At 43.7% G+C, this 19,254-nt stretch overlaps 1 protein-coding gene across 2 annotated transcripts; it reads left to right on the top strand.

The window, feature by feature from the left end:
* The first annotated feature begins 218 nt into the window (after nucleotides 1-218).
* LOC107316784 (protein mono-ADP-ribosyltransferase PARP14-like) lies at nucleotides 219-18,908 on the top strand. 2 transcript variants are annotated; one of them, XM_015868648.3, is made up of 17 exons: nucleotides 219-1,219; nucleotides 4,183-4,319; nucleotides 4,411-4,444; nucleotides 7,440-7,691; nucleotides 8,004-8,240; nucleotides 8,729-11,022; nucleotides 11,666-11,902; nucleotides 12,132-12,353; nucleotides 12,815-12,878; nucleotides 13,516-13,665; nucleotides 14,299-14,361; nucleotides 14,799-14,966; nucleotides 15,127-15,333; nucleotides 15,422-16,030; nucleotides 16,440-16,585; nucleotides 17,349-17,523; nucleotides 17,836-18,908. In XM_015868648.3, the coding sequence occupies exons 1-17, from the start codon at nucleotides 268-270 to the stop codon at nucleotides 18,123-18,125; spliced, it is 6,237 nt and encodes a 2,078-aa protein (XP_015724134.2). In that variant the 5' UTR covers nucleotides 219-267; the 3' UTR covers nucleotides 18,126-18,908. The 2 variants fall into 2 exon arrangements, with proteins under 2 accessions (XP_015724134.2, XP_032301847.2); XM_032445956.2 differs by lacking the exon at nucleotides 219-1,219 and adding an exon at nucleotides 2,514-2,734.
* Nucleotides 18,909-19,254: the final 346 nt, after the last annotated feature.

Here is a 19,254-nt window from a genome sequence, read left to right as displayed (position 1 = left end):
CTGCTGTTCTTTTAGCTTTTTACAGAGCTACGAGTTGTTGGTTTTTTTTTGTTAAGGAGCTATCTAAAGTTTACATTTTTGCACCTGGGAGCTTGACCTTGAAAGTCCAGGCGGACTGCCAATACTCCGGGATGCTTTGAAAACACTGTTGAACTCTGCTATTTTTGCTATTGAAGAGAAAAAAAAAAAAAAAGAAAGAAAGAAAAAGAAAGTGTTCTTAGTAAAATTGTTTTAATAGGGACTGCATGCTATTGGCTCCTCTCCAATATGCTCCTCTCCAAGATGCTCCAAGCATTGTGGGCCCTAATTAAGCTCGCCACTTTTCTCTGTGGAGCTGTAGAAATATATTATCAATTGAAAGCACTGTTAGCAACACTTACTTGGTACCTGCATACAGCTCTAGAAGGAGCAACTAATTTTATAGAAATAGTGGTTTTTGAGCATGCTCTTTGTCCCTTCTTTGAATCCTTAATGCAGTTTCTGAATGATCAGTTGACCACACTGTCAACTGTGTCAATCGTGTTAATCTCCCTGAACTTACTGTTGATTATTTTACTTATCGGTATCAAGATTTATAACATCCTGAGGAAGCCTTCCACAGAACAAGAGAATGCTGAATGGCAGGGAGTGAGGAGAGGCTTTGGAGAGACTTTTAAATTACAGACATCTTCAGTGTCATGGAGCTTTACTCCTGAACACTTGAAGAATCCCGAGAGTTTGACCGCATATTTGAGGCAGGAATGCTGTGGCTCGGGCAGATCTAAGGAGGCACAAATGACTTGGGGCCTAGCTAATGCTTATCGGGCCTCATTCAATACTGTTCCCGAGAGGGAAAAAGTTTTTGAAGCTGAGAGAGAGAGTCTCAGAGCTGAGAAAGAGAGTCTCGGAGTTGAAAAGGAGGGTCTCAAAGAGACAGTACAAAATGAGCAAGAGAGTATCCAGGCCAAGCAAAAGAAACTCCAGGCTGAGAAGGAGAATCTCCTAACTGAGAGAAATGACCTCCAGTATCAACGAGACACATCCTGGTATGAGGGAGAGGCTCTCCAAAATGAGAATGGCTCCCTGCAATCCAAACTTGACACTCTCCAGTCCGAGCACGACACTCTCCAGTCTGAGTGCGACACTCTCCAATCCAAACGCGATGCCCCCCAGTCTGAGCACAACATCCTCCAGCTCGAGTGTAACACCCTCCGATCCGAGCGAGACACCCTCCAGTCAGGTCAGTAAGAGGTTCTGTAAATGTGATGTAAGAGAGCCAGGAAAGATGTTGTTATGCACCATCTGTAGTGCCCTTCCTGTGATCTCAAGCAGAAAAGTGTCTCATGTATCCCCTGCAATCCTTTTGCAATGAAACTTCATCAAAGGTTCTGAAAGCAAATAGCTTTTTTTCTGCCCTTAGTAAGGGTTTATTATGTGAAGAGCAAACTAAGTAATTAAATAACTGGGGTTAAATCCAGTTGGCATCTGGTCATGAGTGGTGGTCCCCAGGGGTTGGAATTGTGGCCTGCCCTGTTCAATGTTGTTATTGATGATCTGGACAAGGGGACTGAGTGCACCCTCAGTAGGCTTGCAGCTGACACCAATGAGGGAGAAAGTTTGGATAATCTTGATCAATAGAAGGAGGCCAATGGGATCAGCCTTAATAAGACTAAGGGCTAAATCCTGCCTTTCATTTACAACAGCCCAATGCATTGCTATGGGCTTGGGGCAGAGTGTCTGGAAAACTGTGCAGGGGAAGATCTGGAGGTGTAAGCTGACAGGGGCTGAATGTGAGACAGCAGTGTGTCCAGGTGGTCATGAAGGCTGATGGTATCTTGGTTTGTAAAGGTAATAGCACAGCCAGCAGGAGCAGGGAGCTGATTGTCTCTTTGTACTCAGCATGGGTGAGGCTGCATCTCAAGTGCTGTGGTCAGTTCTGGGCTCCTCACCGCTTGAAAGTCATTGAGACACTTAGAGTGTGCTCAGTGAAGGAGCTGCAGGGGGTCTGGAACACAAGTCTTATGGTGAGCAGGTGAAGGAACTGGGACTGTTCAGTCTAGAGGAGGCTCAGAGGTGACCTTATGGCTCTCCCTAAAAGGAGGTTGTAGGGAGGTGGGATTGCTCTTTGCTCGCAGTTGACAGCAATAGGATGAGAGGTGATGGCCTCATGCTGTGCCAGGGCACAGTCAGGGTGGATATTAGGAAATGTATTTTCTCACAAGGTGCAGTGAGGTGTTGGCACAGCTGCCCTGGGAGGTGCTGGAGGCACTGTCAAGAACTGTGGAGATGTGACACTGAGAGATGTGTTCAGTGGGGGTGGGTGATGGTTGGCTTCGATGATCTTAGTGGTTTTTCCAGCCTCGCTGATTCTATGATACGTATCTCTGATTAAAAGTATAACGCAAATCACAGTGCTAAAAAAACCTGGAAAGGAGCCTAACGAGGGAGCTGTGAAAACGTGATAGACGGTGGGGTAGAGGCTGGGTGTGTGCCGCAAGGCAATGCCGGGAAATGCCCCGTGTCCCGTGTCCCATTGGCCGGGAAGAGAAAGCGAAAGGCAGCGCAGCCATGGCGGGGCCGGGGCCGGGCTCCTTCCCGCTGCTGGTGCGCGGGGATTGGGGCACCGCGGAGCCGCCGGCCGCGCTGCGCAAGAAGCTGCTGCTCTACTTCCAGAGCACGAAGCGCTCGGGCGGCGGCGAGTGCGAACTGCGGGGGGGAGCCGGGCAGCTGCTCGTCTGCTTCGCCCAACCCGACGGTGAGACGGGACGGGACGGGGGCGGGAGGCAGGGAAATGCTGGTTTGAGGAGTTCCAGGGTTGGAACTGGGTGGGCTTTAAGGTTAATTCCAACCTGAGCTGTTTTGTGGTTCACAATCTGATACGTGCTGCGAAACTCTGTGATGTAATATGCAATATGCGCCTGTCATATGCAATATAGAATATATAGTATGAACATTTACATGTACAAACCTAAATTCAGTGCTTTGTACTAACCTCTAAGTGGTTTTTGAATAGAACTTGATCAGCTATAAATTAATAAATCCAGGGAATTGTGGACTTTCCAATATGGCATCAGTGCCAGCAAACGTTATGGAGCAAATCATTGCATCACACAATAAGTAAGGGGTCAGACCCAGTCAGTGTGGGTTTGTGAAGGGCAGATCCTTCCTGGCTACCATAGAATCACAGACTCCTTTGAGTGGAAGGGAACTTTTTAAAGCCATCTGGTCCAACTCCCCTGCAAGGAACAGGGACACCTACATCTCAGTCAGGTGCTCAGAGCCCAGTTCAGTCTGAGCTCAGGTGTCTACAGGGATGGGGCATCTACCACCTATCTGGGCAACCTGTGCAAGTGTCTCCTCTCCTTTATTGTAAAAAAACTTCTGATTCGGTCTTTGTCAACAATAAGATGACATGCTCAGTGGATGAGAGAAAGGCTGTGGATGTGGTTTACTTGGACTTCAGCAATGTGTTTGATGCTGTTTTCTCACAGCCTTTTGGAGTGTATGTCAGCGTACGGCTGGGATGGATGTGCTGTTCAGTACCTTCAGGCCTGAATGTCTTTGTGAACAGAGGTCACTTGGTTGGCTGTGAGCCACCCAGAGCTCAGCAGCAGTTCTGATATAGCGATATCAATATGATGGTAGTTAATCTTTATTATGATTGCAGATGTACATTAAAAATACGAAATATAAGCATGCAGCAGGAAGGAGGCATTCAATTCCAGTAATGCTAAATACATGTAGATGCATATACATGTCTGTGCATATATTTATGTGTATATATTTTTTCCTTGTCTTACCATGATTCCTTGTTGCTACCTCTCCCCAGCTGGTAAACTGAGGGACGACCACAGCCCCATGCTACTGGAAGAGGGTGTGCAAGGCAAGGGGCTGGTCCTGGGGCTCCTGTATTGCCTTGGGGCTGCCGCCCTCACACAGGTTGGGCAATGTGTGGTGGAGCAGTGCAGGCAGGGTGGAGCTTTATGTCTTCATGTTCTGTCACTGGGATATTCTCTGTTCTTGTTTTCTTCCTGCTCAGGAGGAAAGTCCCCTGTGTGCTGTGTCAGCATCATGAGTTTAAAGCTCTTCCGTTTAGTGGGGAAATGTATGAGTCCTAAGCTAACAGTAGGACATGCCATGTGGTTTAATGTATACGGTTGTTTTTCTGCTCAGCTTGTCACTATTTTCTTTGGTTCTCCCCAGTGAAGCAACGGGTCCTTGAGAGACAGACTCATGAACTGGATTTGGGAGAAAAAGGGAAATACAAGTTCACTGTCACAGATCTTGAAGCAGCAGCCGAACAGGGAGCATCGAAGGAGAAATTAGGTGGTCCCACAAAGGTGAATACAAGTTATAACCCTAACTGGGGCTTTGAAACAGTTATGAAAACAGCAAATCAGTCACTGATCATTTGTTTTCATTTTATTTTAGGCTCTGGATGCCACGAGCGACCTTCAAAGAGAAGGTAAAATGTTGTCCATGTCTCTGTGATGGTTCTTCCTGAAATAAAATCAGATCTCCCATGCAGGGGGGAGTTGGGCTGAAAGTTTCTCCCTGAATTTGACAGCCTGGCTCAGGTGAGGTGGGGAAATGAAAGCAGCCAGGCACACACAGCCACTCACCTACAGTGGGATGGGGATGAGAATCACAAAGGTAGAAGTGAGAGAACTGATGGATTGAGATACAGTTTAATGAGAAAGGAGTGAATAATAATGGTAACAATAATAATAAAGAGCAAGTGATACATGACACAGTTGCTCACCAGCTGAACAATGACCAGCCAGTCCCTGAGCAGTGGAAGCCCACCTGCTCAACTGCCCCCTTTTTGTTACTGAGCATGACATTGTGTGGTATGGAATATCCCTTTGGTGCTTTGGGTGAGCTATCCTGCAGCTCCCTTTGCACCCCCAGCTCTCACTGGCAAACAGTTTGAGAAGCTGCAGAGACCTTGACTTTGTGCAAGCTCTGCTCTGCAACAGCCAATGTATCGCTGTGTTATCAACATTCTTCTCAGCCTAAAGCCAAAACACAGCCCCATAGCAGCTACAAGGAAGAAAATTAACTCTATCCCAGGCCATACCAAGACAAGTGCTGGGCTTAAAATTTCTTTCTGAATTTGACACTCAGGCTCAGGTGATGTAGGGAAGCACATGTAACCAGCTATGTGCACCAAGGTTGGGGTTCACCCTGGCACACATAGACCATAAATCTCTTTTAAGCTTCTGTAATAGCCTGTTTCCTCAGAGGAATGTATCCAGACAGGGATTTAGTTCCCTTATCCTGCATAACTGCTCTAAAATGAGATATACATACAAGCATATATAGAAGGTCTTAATCCCACACCAGGTGTCTTTGCACTCCCTGCAGTTAATAGACTCTGTGAAGTGGCAGATCTCACCACTACCACAGTGAACTTGACTACTTGGCCAGATCCCCTGTCAGCAATTCTCTAGCAAGTTCTGTGGCTCAGAAAGCAGTCTAGGAAACAGCACCGCACATTAAAATATACCTGCCTTGGTGAAAAGTCAGTACTAGGCTACCAAGAAGGACCAGTTCCTTGGGAAGTTTGTCAGTGTAGCACTGGGGTATTTTCCTTTCTGTACCAAATCTGATTCATTGCTGCCTTGTATGCTTCTCATCTTTTCTTACACTTTCTTCACTGGGCATGGTGACACAGATGATTCCTGTCAATGATGTGGAGATGCAGAGGTGGGCACAGAGCTGTGGCTTCTGCAGCTGTGCCTTGTTTTCCTTCTGTCAGGGTTATTCCGTTAGGCCTTCAAAGCCTCCCTTCTGTAAATATTATGGCTTCCATATCAGTTGCTACTGTATATCAGGCCCTCTAGCCAGCAGTGTTCAGCCCTTTGGTTCGTCTGCTTGCTCCAGCTCTGCTCCCTGCGTTTCCATCTCTTCCCTTGGGCCTGCTCCCATTGCCGGCTCCGTGGGCCCCCATCGGGGATCGTAGGGTGAAGATGTCTGATCCTACAGAAGGTGTGAGGCCAGAGGATGCTGTAGGGACAGGACCAGCACCCGGTGAGATGACAGAGTGGCTGTGGGGGGTGTGGGGGGCAGGGGTACTGGGAGCCTGAGTGAGCCTGCATGGTGGCACGGGGCTCTGGTGGGGTGGGGGTGTCCAGTGGGGTCAGAAGACACCATACAGCCCTAAAGGTGCTGCCACGGGGGTTGGGGGCTTTTGGTTGCTATAAGCAAAAGGAACTTGTGTTTGTCGGGACAGTGAGAGGAAAGCTGCCACTGTTTGCAAGGATGGCTGCTGTGAGCACTGTGAGGCTCTGTGGGGGACTTGCAGGTGTTGGGGGGTTTGTCTCCCACCTGGTCAGTCAGCAGCTGGCTGCACAGACATCCTTTGGTGTCAGAGAGGGTGCTTCTGCCCCTGCCAGCTGGGTGATCCCTTCGCAGTGTGGTCCGTTGGTTTTGTCTGCTTCCCCTGATGGCTGTTCCTAACGGGGGGAATTGCCATGCTGGGGACGGAGAGCTGTTAGTTGGTTGCTGGATGGCAGCACCTCCCGGTGGGTCCTGCTGAGCCCTCTGGTTCTGACAGACCATTGAAATCTGGACTGTGTCTGGAAGCTGAAGGCTCCTTCAGCTGCTCTCTGTTGGCTTGAGGAACAACTCTCTCAGTTCCCATTTGCAGTTAACTTCAGGACATGCAGATAAAATGGGAAGAGCTGCAGAGGTGGACCTTTTCTCCCCCCCCCAGCCCCCCCCCCCCCGCCCGGCCTCCCCTCCCCACTCTGATTTCAATTTTATGTTGGCAAAATCTGGGGTGACGGCCCTTTGGCTGTGCAGGTTTGAGGCAGGGGATACTTCTGACATTGGCTGTATGGCCAGTAGCATCCTGGCAGTAGTGCAGCCAGCAGGAGCAGGGAGCTGATTGTCCCTCTGTACTTGGCACTGGTGAAGCTGCACCTTGAATGCTGTGTTTGGTTTTGGGCTCCTTGCTAAAAGAGGCTCTGGATCATGGCCAGAGAAGGGCAACGGGGCTGCGAATGTTCTGGAGCATAGATCTTATGGGGAGCAGCTGAGGGAACTGTTATTGTTCAGTCTGGACAAGAGGAGGCTTAGGGAAGATGTTATGGCTCTTTGTGACTTTGAAAGAATACTGTGGTGAGGTGGGGATTGGCCTCTTCCCCCAGGTAACAGTGACGGGATGAAAGGTGATGGCCTGAAGTTGTGCTAGAAGGCTCAGGTTGGATATTAGGAAATATTTCTTCTCAGAAAGAGCAGTGAGGCATTGGAACAGGCTGTCCAGGGTTCACTGCTCCTGAAGGTGTTTAAGGAAAGATGTGGCACTCAGGAACATAGTTTAGTGGTCAGTATTGGTGGTAGGTGGATGGTTGGACCAAATGATCTTAGATCCAACCTTTATGATTCTATTTATTCCTGGAAATGTGCACCAGAATGTAACAGGGCCTGTTCTCTTTCTGTTAAAAATGTTACAGGAGGAGCTTTGAAGAAAACGAATGATTTTACAAACAGTGAACTCCAGGAGAAGGATCGCTCCATGGAGAAGAGTGCAGAACAGTCTGCAGAGACTTCACCTTCTGTGGTGCTTGAACATGTTGAAGGATGCAATGCAAAATACATACAGATACTGTTGGAGAACGTCACCCGCTTAGCTGCAGATGATGACTTCACTGTGGAAATGATACCGGAGTTAAATGTTGCGGTAGCTACTTTTCTAAGCAGTATTGGTAAGACAGGTTGAACACTTGTTTAATTAACTATCTTCTTAACTATCCTTTTGAGACAGATAGAAAATTAGGAATAGGCTGAGTATGGGGGTGGATTCTGTAGATTATTGGGGTATATGGAGAAAGTAGTAATGAACAACACAGAATAAAATGGCTGTGTCCATTTCCCACCTTTTGTTATAATGCTGAGCTATTTTGCAGCTGCCTTTGCTGCAAATACAGGGAAAAGTAGACTTGGCTTGCTCCTGTGCCAGCTGTGATGATAAGGACATGGGAAAGCTTGTTGAGTTAATGCCGCTTTTCTATCCACAGATATTCAAGAATTCATCAACAAATTTGCAGAAGACAAAAGAGTGAAAAGATACAAAATAACCTCCAGGCTTCTTGAAGTGACTCGCAGCATCAAGGTTGAAAACATACCAGATAACGTTTCCACAGGCTATCTCAAAGTTTATTTCGAGAGCACACAAAATGGAGGTGGGCCTGTGTCAGACATCCGGCTCTTCCCCGAGGAGAACTCGGCCATCATTACATTCTGTGATCACAAAGGTAATGCTGCCTCTGTCCTTGCTTTTCTTCTGCTGACGTTCTGTATTTGCTTAGCAATGTTTTTATGTTAATATGTGACACAGTTCTTGGTAATCTGTTTTAAGGCCCCATCAGTCTTATGGTTCATTTCATTTGTGCACTCCTACTGAAAGGCAAATATAAAAAATGGACTGGGATAATGAGTTTTATTTTAGGTTGAAAATAAGGTCCGTTTCATAGTAATACCCCGATTTGGCCCTGCACTGTGCTGGGGTTTCCTTAGGAAATTAAAGAAAGGCACAGCTGTATTAATTAATGACATAAGCCTATTCACTAAACTACTTGGAACTGCTTGTCCCCTACAGAGTGCCTGGAAATTGAAAAGACATGAAAATAGCTGCTTCCAATGGCCAGACACCACAAGTTATTTTGTTCAATTTAATTGTGCTAACCATAGATTTATTTGATTTGAAATTAATGATGTGTGTATGTGTGTATATAACTCTTAGATGTAATCACTGTCTTGGAAAAGCAGCATTTACTTGAACAAACACCAGTTTCTGTGCATCCCTATTACCACTCCCTGGGAACAGCTCTGTATGGAAAAGAAAGACCAGCTACCAAGATGCCAGAGTCTGTGGTGATGCCACTAGATCCCTATGTCTGGCAGTTTTTACAAAGGCAACATAAACTGATTGAAGCCATAAACCAGGAAATGGCCGGTCACCACTGCTGTCTAAAATGGCCACAGACAGATTGTGCTCAACCAGAAATCACGCTGAGTCCATCATCATCTCTCTCTGAGCAGAGGGAAACGATGTTTAAATTGATCAAGACCTGGAAGCAAGATGTTTCTACTGGGTTCTCACGTATCATGTCACGTTACATAGCTACAAAGTGTAAAGTAAATTCAGCAAAGTGGAAGGATGTGAAGAGCAGGTTGATGAAAGATGCCGATTTGATCATAACTGATATTTCTGAGGAGATGGTGGTGATAGCAGGCAACAGAGCAGCTGTGGACACTGCAGAGAAAGAAGTGGGGGAATGCATGAGAAAAGCCATAAAGGAAAGTGAAGGGAAACAACAGAACGTTGAGATTTCTGTGTCAGTCACCCCAGGGAAGTATGCAGTTCTGCATAATGCTGGGCTAGAAGAGAATATTCACAAAGAATATCCATGCTTAAAGATCTCTTATGATGACACAAAAAAGACAGTGCAGTTGTGTGGATTATCTGCAGAAGTTTACAAAACCAAAGCCATCTTACTGGAAAAGGTACTGTATATGCCCTCGACTTCGGTTAGTGTTCATCGCGATGTTTTCCTACATCTACAGTGTGTAAATAGTAAGACAATGTCAGAGATGTTATTTGCTGCAAAAAAGATTAATGCTTTTTATGAGCTCAAGGATAACACTGTGATGCTGTTTGGAGAGACTCATAAAGATCTGTTGGAAGGAGAAAAGCAGTTAAAAGCAAGCCTAACGTATAAAAGCATTGACATGAAGGACTGTGAACTCACTAAAATGAAAGAGTGGAGTCATCTGCTGGACTCCTTGCATAAGAAGTACCCCTCTTTCCAGGAAACTGTAGTCATCCGTGAACCTGTTGGAAATGAAAATACAGTGGTTATTACTGGCTTTACTGAGACTGTAGAGGCAGTTTATCAGAACCTTTATGATTTTATAGATAGAAACACGCGGGTGGAAAGAGAAATCCCTGCTAAATTGATGGCAGCGGTGCAGTTTGTAGAGAAGGAGAAATCTGCTCTTTGTGATGAACTGAGGAAGAAGGGTGTGACAATACGCTTTCATACCGAGACACCACGTATTTCTCTGAGTGGACCTAGAGCAGAAGTGCCAAAAGCAGCCACTGAGTTGGAAAAAATTATCTCATCCCTTTACTTGAAGGATGTGTCAATTGATAAACCAGGGGCAAAGCAGTTCTTCATTGACAGGAAAGATGCGTTTATTTTTGAGGCAAAGCAGAAGTTTAATTGTCTGATTAGGCTGAAGGAAGAAGAACAACAGAAGAGTGAAAATGTTGATAATAAAGAGGAAAGAAAGCTGTACCACAAGCAAACCCTACAAGGTGGCATTGAAGTGCTGGTGTATAAAGGTAACTTGTGTAATTACCCAGTCGATGTTGTGGTGAATGCATCAAACAAAGACCTGAAACACACCGGTGGTCTCGCTTGGGAACTGCTCCAGGCAGCTGGTCCAGAGCTGCAGGCTGAGTGTGATGAGGTGGTGAGGAAGATGGGGCGTCTGCAGGCTGGGAACGCAGTGATCACAGGAGCGGGGAAGCTGCCCTGCAAACAGGTCATCCATGCTGTTGGGCCCCGGTGGAAAGAGAAGAATGCAGGAAAGTGTGTGCACTTGTTAAGACAGGCCATTAGAATGAGCCTGCAGCTGGCTGAAACGTATAATCATCGCTCCATAGCTTTCCCTTCTGTAAGCGGAGGGGTTTTTGGCTTCCCGCTGCACAAGTGTTTAAATGTGATTGTGTCATCTATCAAGATAGCCCTGGAAGAACTCAGCAGGGACAGCTGTTTGAAGGAGATCCATCTTGTTGCCATTGATGAAAAAATAGTTCAGGTTCTGAGTGAGACTGTGCAAAAAGTGTTCACAGCTAAGCCATCCTCCTCAGTGCCACAGCAGGGATTCAATACAGATCACAGGCAGGGGGAGAGCCAGAAGGAGAAGAGAGGACAGGATCTTTGCATGGCTACAGATGGTGAGAAGATGATTATAACCGCGGAAGGATTGTGCATCCGAGTGGAGAAGAAAGACATTACAGATGCAACGGTAGGTCTTTAAATCTTCCATGTGGTAGCTAAAGAAGAAAGCAAGGTGGCAGAACTGGTCTGTCATTCTGGGGCTATTTCTAGTGGGCAGCCATGAATTTCAGATGTGTAGTCCCTAGCTGGGTTTTATTCTCCATATCAGGGCCAATGTGTAAAGTGTGACGTGGTCATTGAAGAAAAGACTTGAGAAAAGCAGTCCCACAGAAGAGTGCATGCTTAGTTTATTTTTCCAAAGTCTAGACCTGATTCTATTTTTTCCCCAATATTAGTTTCTTCCCCTGTCTGTCTTTAAGGGCCTGTTGCAACCAACAGAAGAGCAATATTAGATGTAAAATATTAGATGTAAAAATGTTCAGTGGGGCACACATGATTTGTAAATAAAATACCTCCTGTGGAGCTGGAAAGCAAACTACTTGACCTGCTTTGCCTCATGAAAGCACAGCAACCTTCTTTCACCATGTTTTGGTGTAAAAGATGCTGCTTCTGATCAGTATTCAGTCCCGCTTCAATGAAAGGGAGGAAATGTGCATTAAGTTTTGTAGCTTACACGTGCTTTATGCAGTACATTTTGTATCTTGCAATGATGCTGGCAAATGCATCTTTGAAGTCTGGCTACAGATATTCTTGTTTTCACTTTGTTGTAGACGGACATTATCGTCAACAGCGTTGGCACAGATTTGGAGTTTGGTGTGGGGCCTCTCTGCAGTGCCTTACTGAGAGAGGCTGGACCACAGCTCAGGATGGAGTTTGACAGAGAAAGAGGACAACAGGCAACGGGTAGTGGGTGTGTGCTTTGCACAAGTGGATGCACTCTGGCTTGCCAGTTCGTGTTTCATGCTATACTTCCTCAGTGGGACAGAGGAAGTGAGCAGGCCCTGAAGGTACGTTTGAATTTAGTTTTTAAGTATTTGAATGGTCAGCATTTAAAACAGTTAATTTAGACAAAATGAATTTCACTTCCTCCTGTTTCAGTGACCTTAAAGATGCCTTGTATACCCTCAGCATTTTCTTATACCAGCATATTCTCTATGGAGCTAACAATGTATGACACAAAAGTATTTTTTTTTCTTCCCAATTTATTAAATAATTGATCTTTGCTGTGTTTTACAGGCCCTAGAAAACACATTCAATTTGTGCTTGTTGAAAGCTGAAGAATTTGGACTGAATTCCATCACTTTTCCAGCTATTGGAACTGGAGGATTTAGATATCCTAAACCAGTTGTTTCTAAGTTAATGTTTGATGAAGTATTCAAGTTCAGCAGCAGTCGCACTCGGAAGAGTCTCCAGGAAGTTCATTTTCTCTTGCACCCAGATGATGTGTACAACATTGAGGTATTTTTTCTCAGGGCAAAGCCACCCATGTCACATGCTGTTCTAATGAAACTTTACCAATATATTAGTGACACGTTGCTTTTTTAAGGGAATGATTTAGCACTTTTTTACTACTTTGGGCCAGTGAAAGGGGGCGTCACTCTGGTATCTCATTCAACATCTCTAAAAAGGAAACTCCCAGTGAACACAAGCTGCAGACAAAATGTGCCTCATTCGCTGGCACTGTAAACACATGTTGATGCTCATTCATCTTTTCCAGAGCCGTTCTGGCAATGCAAAGACAGTATCTATTATCACACTGTCCGCTATGAGCCTTCCACTGTTAGTAATAGTGCCTAAACTCTGCTGCAAAATGCATCAGATGGCTCAGCAAGAGTTACACGACTGATACATTTAATTATATAAATATTTGGGATGTAAAGTCTGAAATTGTATCTTTGGTACCTTTTCTCTCTTTGTAGGCTTTTACCAGTGAACTAAAACGTAGGGTCGCTGGGATGCGCTGTGATGCAGTGCCACGGATGGGTAAGTTTTGAAGGGACAGGAGGTGGGACACACGGTAGAGTGTAAGTACTGCAAAGTGGTTTTGTGTGTAGCAGGAAACAGGCAAGATATCATAAGAAAGAAAAAACATTCATTTCCTCTTAATGGACTGACGATTTTAGATTCCATTTGTAAACATCTTGATGAGGAATTTCTTTTGTTGGGGGCATGCTTAGTGTGACCAGACTCCCGGTCCTCTCCTCATGGAGGAGGATAACCTGGTAAGAGAACCATTACTATTCCAGCTCAAAAGGTTTAAGGTTGTGTTGGAATCTCTATTACTGGTAATGCTTCATGTCATTTAAGAGTTGAGAGAAGAAAGTCTCTCACAGAGTTGGTCTTATCACATGGCACTAGCAGTCCTTCCTGAACCGATATTGCACAAACTTACAGGAATCGAGCTGGTTTCACTTTCACAGTATCTAAGTAGGGAAAAAATGCTGTACCTTCCTGCTTTCAGAAATGGTTTTAAAGAGAAGTGGGCAGAGACTGTCAAGATGCTCTCAAGCTGATCTACAGTAAACTCCACACAAGGATAAAGTACAGTTTCCATCAGTGGAAGGGGATAACATCCAAAGCTATAACCATAGTGTTTACGATCATTTTCATTTCTTTGCAGAGTTCATCAGCCCTGTTTCAACTGAAGCATCAGGAGATTATACGATGCAGATTGGTTCCATTACTCTCAAAGTAATTTGTGGAGATATTATCGATGAAGACACAGAAGTTATTGTAAACATATCAAATCGAACATTAGATGCCAAGTCAGGTATTGCACTATGAATATGTAGTTCTTTAGTGGAAAATTTATGTTGGTTTCTAGGAACACAGAGGGGAGAGAGTTGTCCATATGTGAAGCTTTTATGAAGTTTATTTTTCAGATGAGCAATAGAAAGCAGTGATTTGTCAGGAAATAGATCTTAAACTGGCTTGTCATGCGTTCTGAATATTCCATGTAGTTTTCAGACTACATGGACGAGGTTTAAAATGAAAAAGGCTTAAATAAAAGGGATTTTTGAGATCAAATTTTGTAATAATACTCATCCTGATTTATTTCTTTACATATACATTACTAGCCCAAGCCTCAATTGTGTAAGAATGAAGACACTGAATGTATAATTCAAAGCAATCTGAGGGTTTGGTGAAGGTCATAATACTGCCAGGTAAAACAAAATAGGAGTAATTTTTTAGGGATTTCCGATCAATAACAAAGACAGCGTTATATTTGCAGACAGTGCAGTTTTGTGGTAGAGGGCTCAGGAACTGGCAAGGTTTTGCCCTTTGCTGGCTCTTGTACTGTGATATTTGGGGGTGTTCAAACTACAGAATTTGGCTGGAGTTTCGAGTAGAAGTACTGAAGCTGATTTAATGAACGTGCATGCTTTTTCTTGAATAATTTAAGGGGTTTTCAAAGCTATTATGGATGCTGCTGGTTCTGATGTAGAAGAAGAAATTGATCAATACGGTACGTTAAAACGCATACACTTTTAAAATTAGATTTCTTTTTCTTCTCTTAAAACTTTTACTGTTCTTGCTATAATTCTGTATTCTGATAGCATAATAATTTTATCTTAAAACAAAACAAAAACCTCTCCCTGCTAGGAGTTTTGAGAAGACCTGTTGCCCTCGCATATGCTTTAAGAGTTTTTCTTTTCACAACTGAACAGGTGTTGGAGTATTTCTGAGGCTAATAAAGGCTTGGAAAATAATACGATGTAAGATGTTAGCCCTGAAGTTATTCAAGCATGCTCCTGGCTTAAGAGCAGAAACAGTCCCTTTGGCTCAAATAGACTCTGTGTTCACAAGTCCATTCATTCTCATAGTATGTCTTCAGTCTGAGATGTTTATAACCAAACAGCATTGCTCTGAAAAACACAAGAACCCTTTTCTTCTCTCTTCCAGCTGGACAGGTTCAAAGTGGTTTTATTACCACAGAGGGTGGTGCGCTGTCATGCAGGAAAATCATCCACTTGATTCACAATATGAATGTGAAGAGTCAGGTCTCCAAAGTGCTTCATGAGTGTAAGCTGAGGAAGTACGAATCTGTTGCCTTCCCAGCAATTGGAACAGGTTTGTGTTTTCATGGGGGAGTGATTAGAGCTGTGATGATGCTATTTGGTGAGAAGGCATAATGAGAGAAGAGATAGCAACGCCAACCTGTATGATCTGGATGCCGCGTTGTTTTAAATATTGTTTACTGCCTGATACATGTCTTTTATTTTTTGTTTAGGTGCTGCACAACAGAGTCCAGCAAAAGTAGCTGATGAAATGTTGGATGCTATAGTGGAATTTGCAAGCAGTAGATCAGTAAAGTATTTGAAGGAAATTAGAATAGTCATCTTCCAGAAACACATGCTGAAAGACTTTTATGAAAGCATGAAGAAAAGAGAACATTCAGATTGGTTTGAACCACAAACATGGATATCTACGCTAAAATGTAAGTAGCTGGGTTTTCTGTGTGCTTGGGCTCACAAAACTAAAGCTCTTGTATATAAGACTAACAGTTAACATAAATTTCTTCACAGCGTATTTTTGTGACAAAAAAAAATCCTCTGAGAAGATAAAGCTCTCGGTTTTGGAGAAGAAAGTTGATACCGCTATATTTCAAATTTGTGGAGAAAGCAAAAAAAATGTGGATGCAACCGAATCCTGGATAACAGATTTGATTTTAAAGGAACAGCTTGAAAACAAGATTGTAGATGACCTGATTGAAAATTTTGATGAGAGAGAAATTGAGACTTTGGCAAATCTGCAAAGAGGAAAACATGTTACCATTCAGCTTGATAAGAACCACTCTCCACCTTGCATTACGATTTCTGGTATTAGCAGGGAAGTCTGTTCTGTTTCTGTGGAAGTTCAAAAAATGATCCAAAAAATAAAGACGACTCAAGAGGAACAATTCAAGGCAGAGCTTGTTTACAACCTAGTAGAGTGGAGGTATCAAATCATCGATGATGGCTTTGTTGCTTTTGATAAACTGACAAATATGCAGCTGGAAGATGCCAAGATGGGTAAAAAACCACATCTGACTATCAAAATTAACAACAACTCCTACAGGGTGGATCTGAATACTCTAAAGGCTCATGATGACAAAGGAAGAACTATAAGCATTCAACGTGCGCCAAAGAATGAAGGTAAATTACAGTTTTACTAATAAGAAACATATAGGAGTGGTTACTGAATGATAATTCTGATAATTACAAACAAGTTATTCCAAAGAAGTAAGTTTCTCCATAGCTATTTACTTATTTACTTACTTATTTATTTAGCTGGGCACGTCATAGCCAGCAATTCTAAATTCCTCATTAGTAATAGAGTAGGTATGACCAAAATCATAACTTGTACTGTAAACACAAATGTTATCTGTGTGTATGTAACTAGTAAGCATGGGCTTCATGCATAAATCTGACAAAGGAACATTTTTGTTATCAAGTATTTTATAATATTTACTGTTCTCTCAGCTTCCTGTTTGCAGCCAGTTTGCAGGACACCTACAATAGTGAGCTAGATGCGAGTGATGCTTAAACAATTCCTGTTTTGCAGATATGCAGCCGGTAGATTTCCCTGCAAATTGGGAAGACATGCAAGGGGAACGGGTCAAACTGGTGGTCCTCACACGGTCGTGCCAGGAGTATCTTGAAGTTCAGAAGAGGTTTCAGAAAACTGCTCACAGCTGTACCATAGAGAAGGTGAAATCCTATGGGGGGAAAAAATGAACTCTTGGGCTGAAATCATTGATGTCCTTCCCAAGTATCTGTTTGTCATGTTTCTGTAACCTAATACGCCTTCTCAGTCTCTCTAAAAATTCCTGCATTGGATTAAACTCTGTTTCTTCTTCTGCAGTTCATTTCATTGTCAAAAGTTGACAAGACTTGGCCACCAAGTGCAGCAAACCTGCCCGTCAGTCTGTAGGGTGCAAATCTGTTGATGGGAGGTCCAAGAAACGTTTGGAGTTGCAGATACTCTACTAGAAGAGCCAGCTACCCAGTTAGCTCTCTGCAGCCCTGTCCTTGCAGGCTGGCTGTAAAGATTTTTACTGTCTAGAAGATAAATCTAGGTCTAGAAGATAAATCCACTGTAATGTTGTCACTACAGCCTACAATTTTCATGGGAAAAATCATAAGTAAAGATTATTAGGATGCACGGAATGCATCTCACATCAATGCCTCCTTTCCTGTAGCAGTGGTAAAACATCCTGTTTCTGAAAATACCAGTGCTACTGTGGTTGCATTGTACACACTATGCAGTGCAAGACAAATGTGTGCCAAAAATTACCAAGCTCAAAAACCATTTGTAACTTACTTGGTTTCTGATTTTCAGGAGGCTCATGAAACGTGCAGTAACAGGGTATGGTGATAATTATTGCCATTCTTTCAGTTTGGTTTGCTTTTGATGTTTTGTGGTCATGATCAGTATTGGTTCCTACTATAGCTCCCTTTTCTGACTTTGCAGATTCATAGAGTACAAAATCCCTTCCTCTGGCAGACCTACCAAATCAAAAAGAAGTCTCTTTGTATGAAGAACAGAAGTGAAGATAACGAGAAGCTGCTGTTTCACGGAACAGCTAAAAGCTCAGTGAGCGCAATCAACTACAATGGATTTAATCGTGGTTTTGCTGGCATCAATGGTGAGTCATTTTCCAAAGCAGTTAATTTCCTGAAGGTGTACACAGTGCCAGCAGATCTCTAGGGCTGACTTGGCCTTGAGAGACTTGGGCAGCCTAACTCAGATCTGATTGACACTTCAGCCTGGTCGAAGGGGATTCATGTTTGATTCTGATAAAAAGGATTATTACTCAGACTGTGCTGATAAACTACAACCAATTTATAATTTTTTTAGAATTAAAAGAAAAAAAATAAAGGGGGTGAGGGTGGGTAGTTTTAGAGATTCTTCTGGGAATAAAAACACTAACTGCATTTAAAAACGTCTTTCCAAACAGCTGCAAACATCGGAAATGGAACCTACTTTGCCGTTAATGCATCTTACTCTGCTCAGGATACTTACTCAAGACCAGATTCGAATGGCAGAAAATACATGTACCTGGCTCGGGTCCTCACAGGGGAGTACTGTGCTGGGACCAAAGGGCTGCCCGCCCCACCTCCAAAATGCTCAGCAGATCCTACTGACCTGTATGACAGCGTAGTTGATGACGTGAGTTCTCCAAAGATGTTTGTCATATTTAATGACATTCAGGCATATCCAGAATACCTTATCACTTTCAGAAAGTAGAATACTCTTTTGTAGTCTAAAAAATGCTGCTGCCTTTTCTATATAAAATGTAACAGGGCATTTCTTGATTGCTGTTTACACTTAGGTCTCTGAAGAGCTTTTTTAATCTATCTACATTTTAAGTTTAAATAAGTCTTCATAGTCACCAAGGTCAGGATAAGCAATTATTTTAGAATGCACTATTTTAATACTCACCATCCAAATTCAGTTCTGCAGAGGCGTGGGCAAGAGTTGTGAGAACAGCCTAGACTTCTTCCCAAGCAAGGCAGATGGGAACTGGTAGGGAGGGGAGCTGCTGTGCCACACCAGATCTGTTGCCATCTATGCACGCTCCTACTTTAGATTTGCCATGTGAGGTTTTCAAGAACAGGCTCTGAAGGGCATGGTGGGGTTGAGTTGATGATTGAACTAGATTGATCTTAGAGGTCTTTTCCAACCTTAATGTCTGCGTGATTCTATGCATTATGTACATCCATGTACAAAGCCATTGCTTCCCGAGTTTTTAGGATAGTAAAGAGTGATGAATTTCTGCTGGATGGAATTACACCATTAACCTTTCTGTAGAAGAACTACTTTGGACAGAGTTACCTATAGGGCTGTTCAGTGGGGGCACACGTGTTCTAGGGACACATTATATGTACACTCTCAAGCCATTTGAAAATAGTTTATAAAGTTATAAAGTTAATAGGTAATGATATGCATAGCCCTGGACCTATGCAGACTGTGCACTTATCATCTTGTAACTGTGTGTGTTTCACTTTAATAAAAGTAGTTACAAATAGATGATGTGGCATTGCTGAGTCATTGTGTACACAGAGGAGTGCACTTCCCATCAACATATATTTATGGTACATCAATGCTATATACAGAAAGAAGCTGAAAGGCCTAAGTGCCATTGGGCACCTCCTGGGAGTGGGAGGGAACCTGTGAGCTGCATCACTGCACTGCAAGCTTCAAACAGGTGGATGCAGCAAACCCAGTGCACTGAATCTCGTGCATCAACTTGATGCACAGCCCCACGCTGCGCTGCATGGACCCATTTGGATTGCACTACATCACACCTCACTGCGCTGCATTGTGCTACGCAGCACCTCGCTGGAACACACCTCGCTGCATTGCAGCATGCAGA

This window comes from Coturnix japonica, chromosome 7 (genome assembly GCF_054131305.1).
Source record: "Coturnix japonica strain WE chromosome 7, WE-NBRP24, whole genome shotgun sequence".
Lineage (NCBI taxonomy): Eukaryota > Metazoa > Chordata > Aves > Galliformes > Phasianidae > Coturnix > Coturnix japonica.
The sequence above is the reverse complement of the archived record's forward strand: the minus strand, read 5'-3'. Positions and strand labels throughout refer to the sequence as shown.

Coding starts and splice junctions, on each gene's coding strand:
- LOC107316784 (XM_015868648.3), top strand. CDS start 268: ATGCTCCTCTCCAAGATGCTCCAAGCATTGTGGGCCCTAATTAAGCTC. Junction 12,879..13,515: donor TGATGCAGTGCCACGGATGG/GTAAGTTTTGAA, acceptor ATTTCTTTGCAG/AGTTCATCAGCCCTGTTTCA. Junction 14,967..15,126: donor CTTCCCAGCAATTGGAACAG/GTTTGTGTTTTC, acceptor TTTTTTGTTTAG/GTGCTGCACAACAGAGTCCA.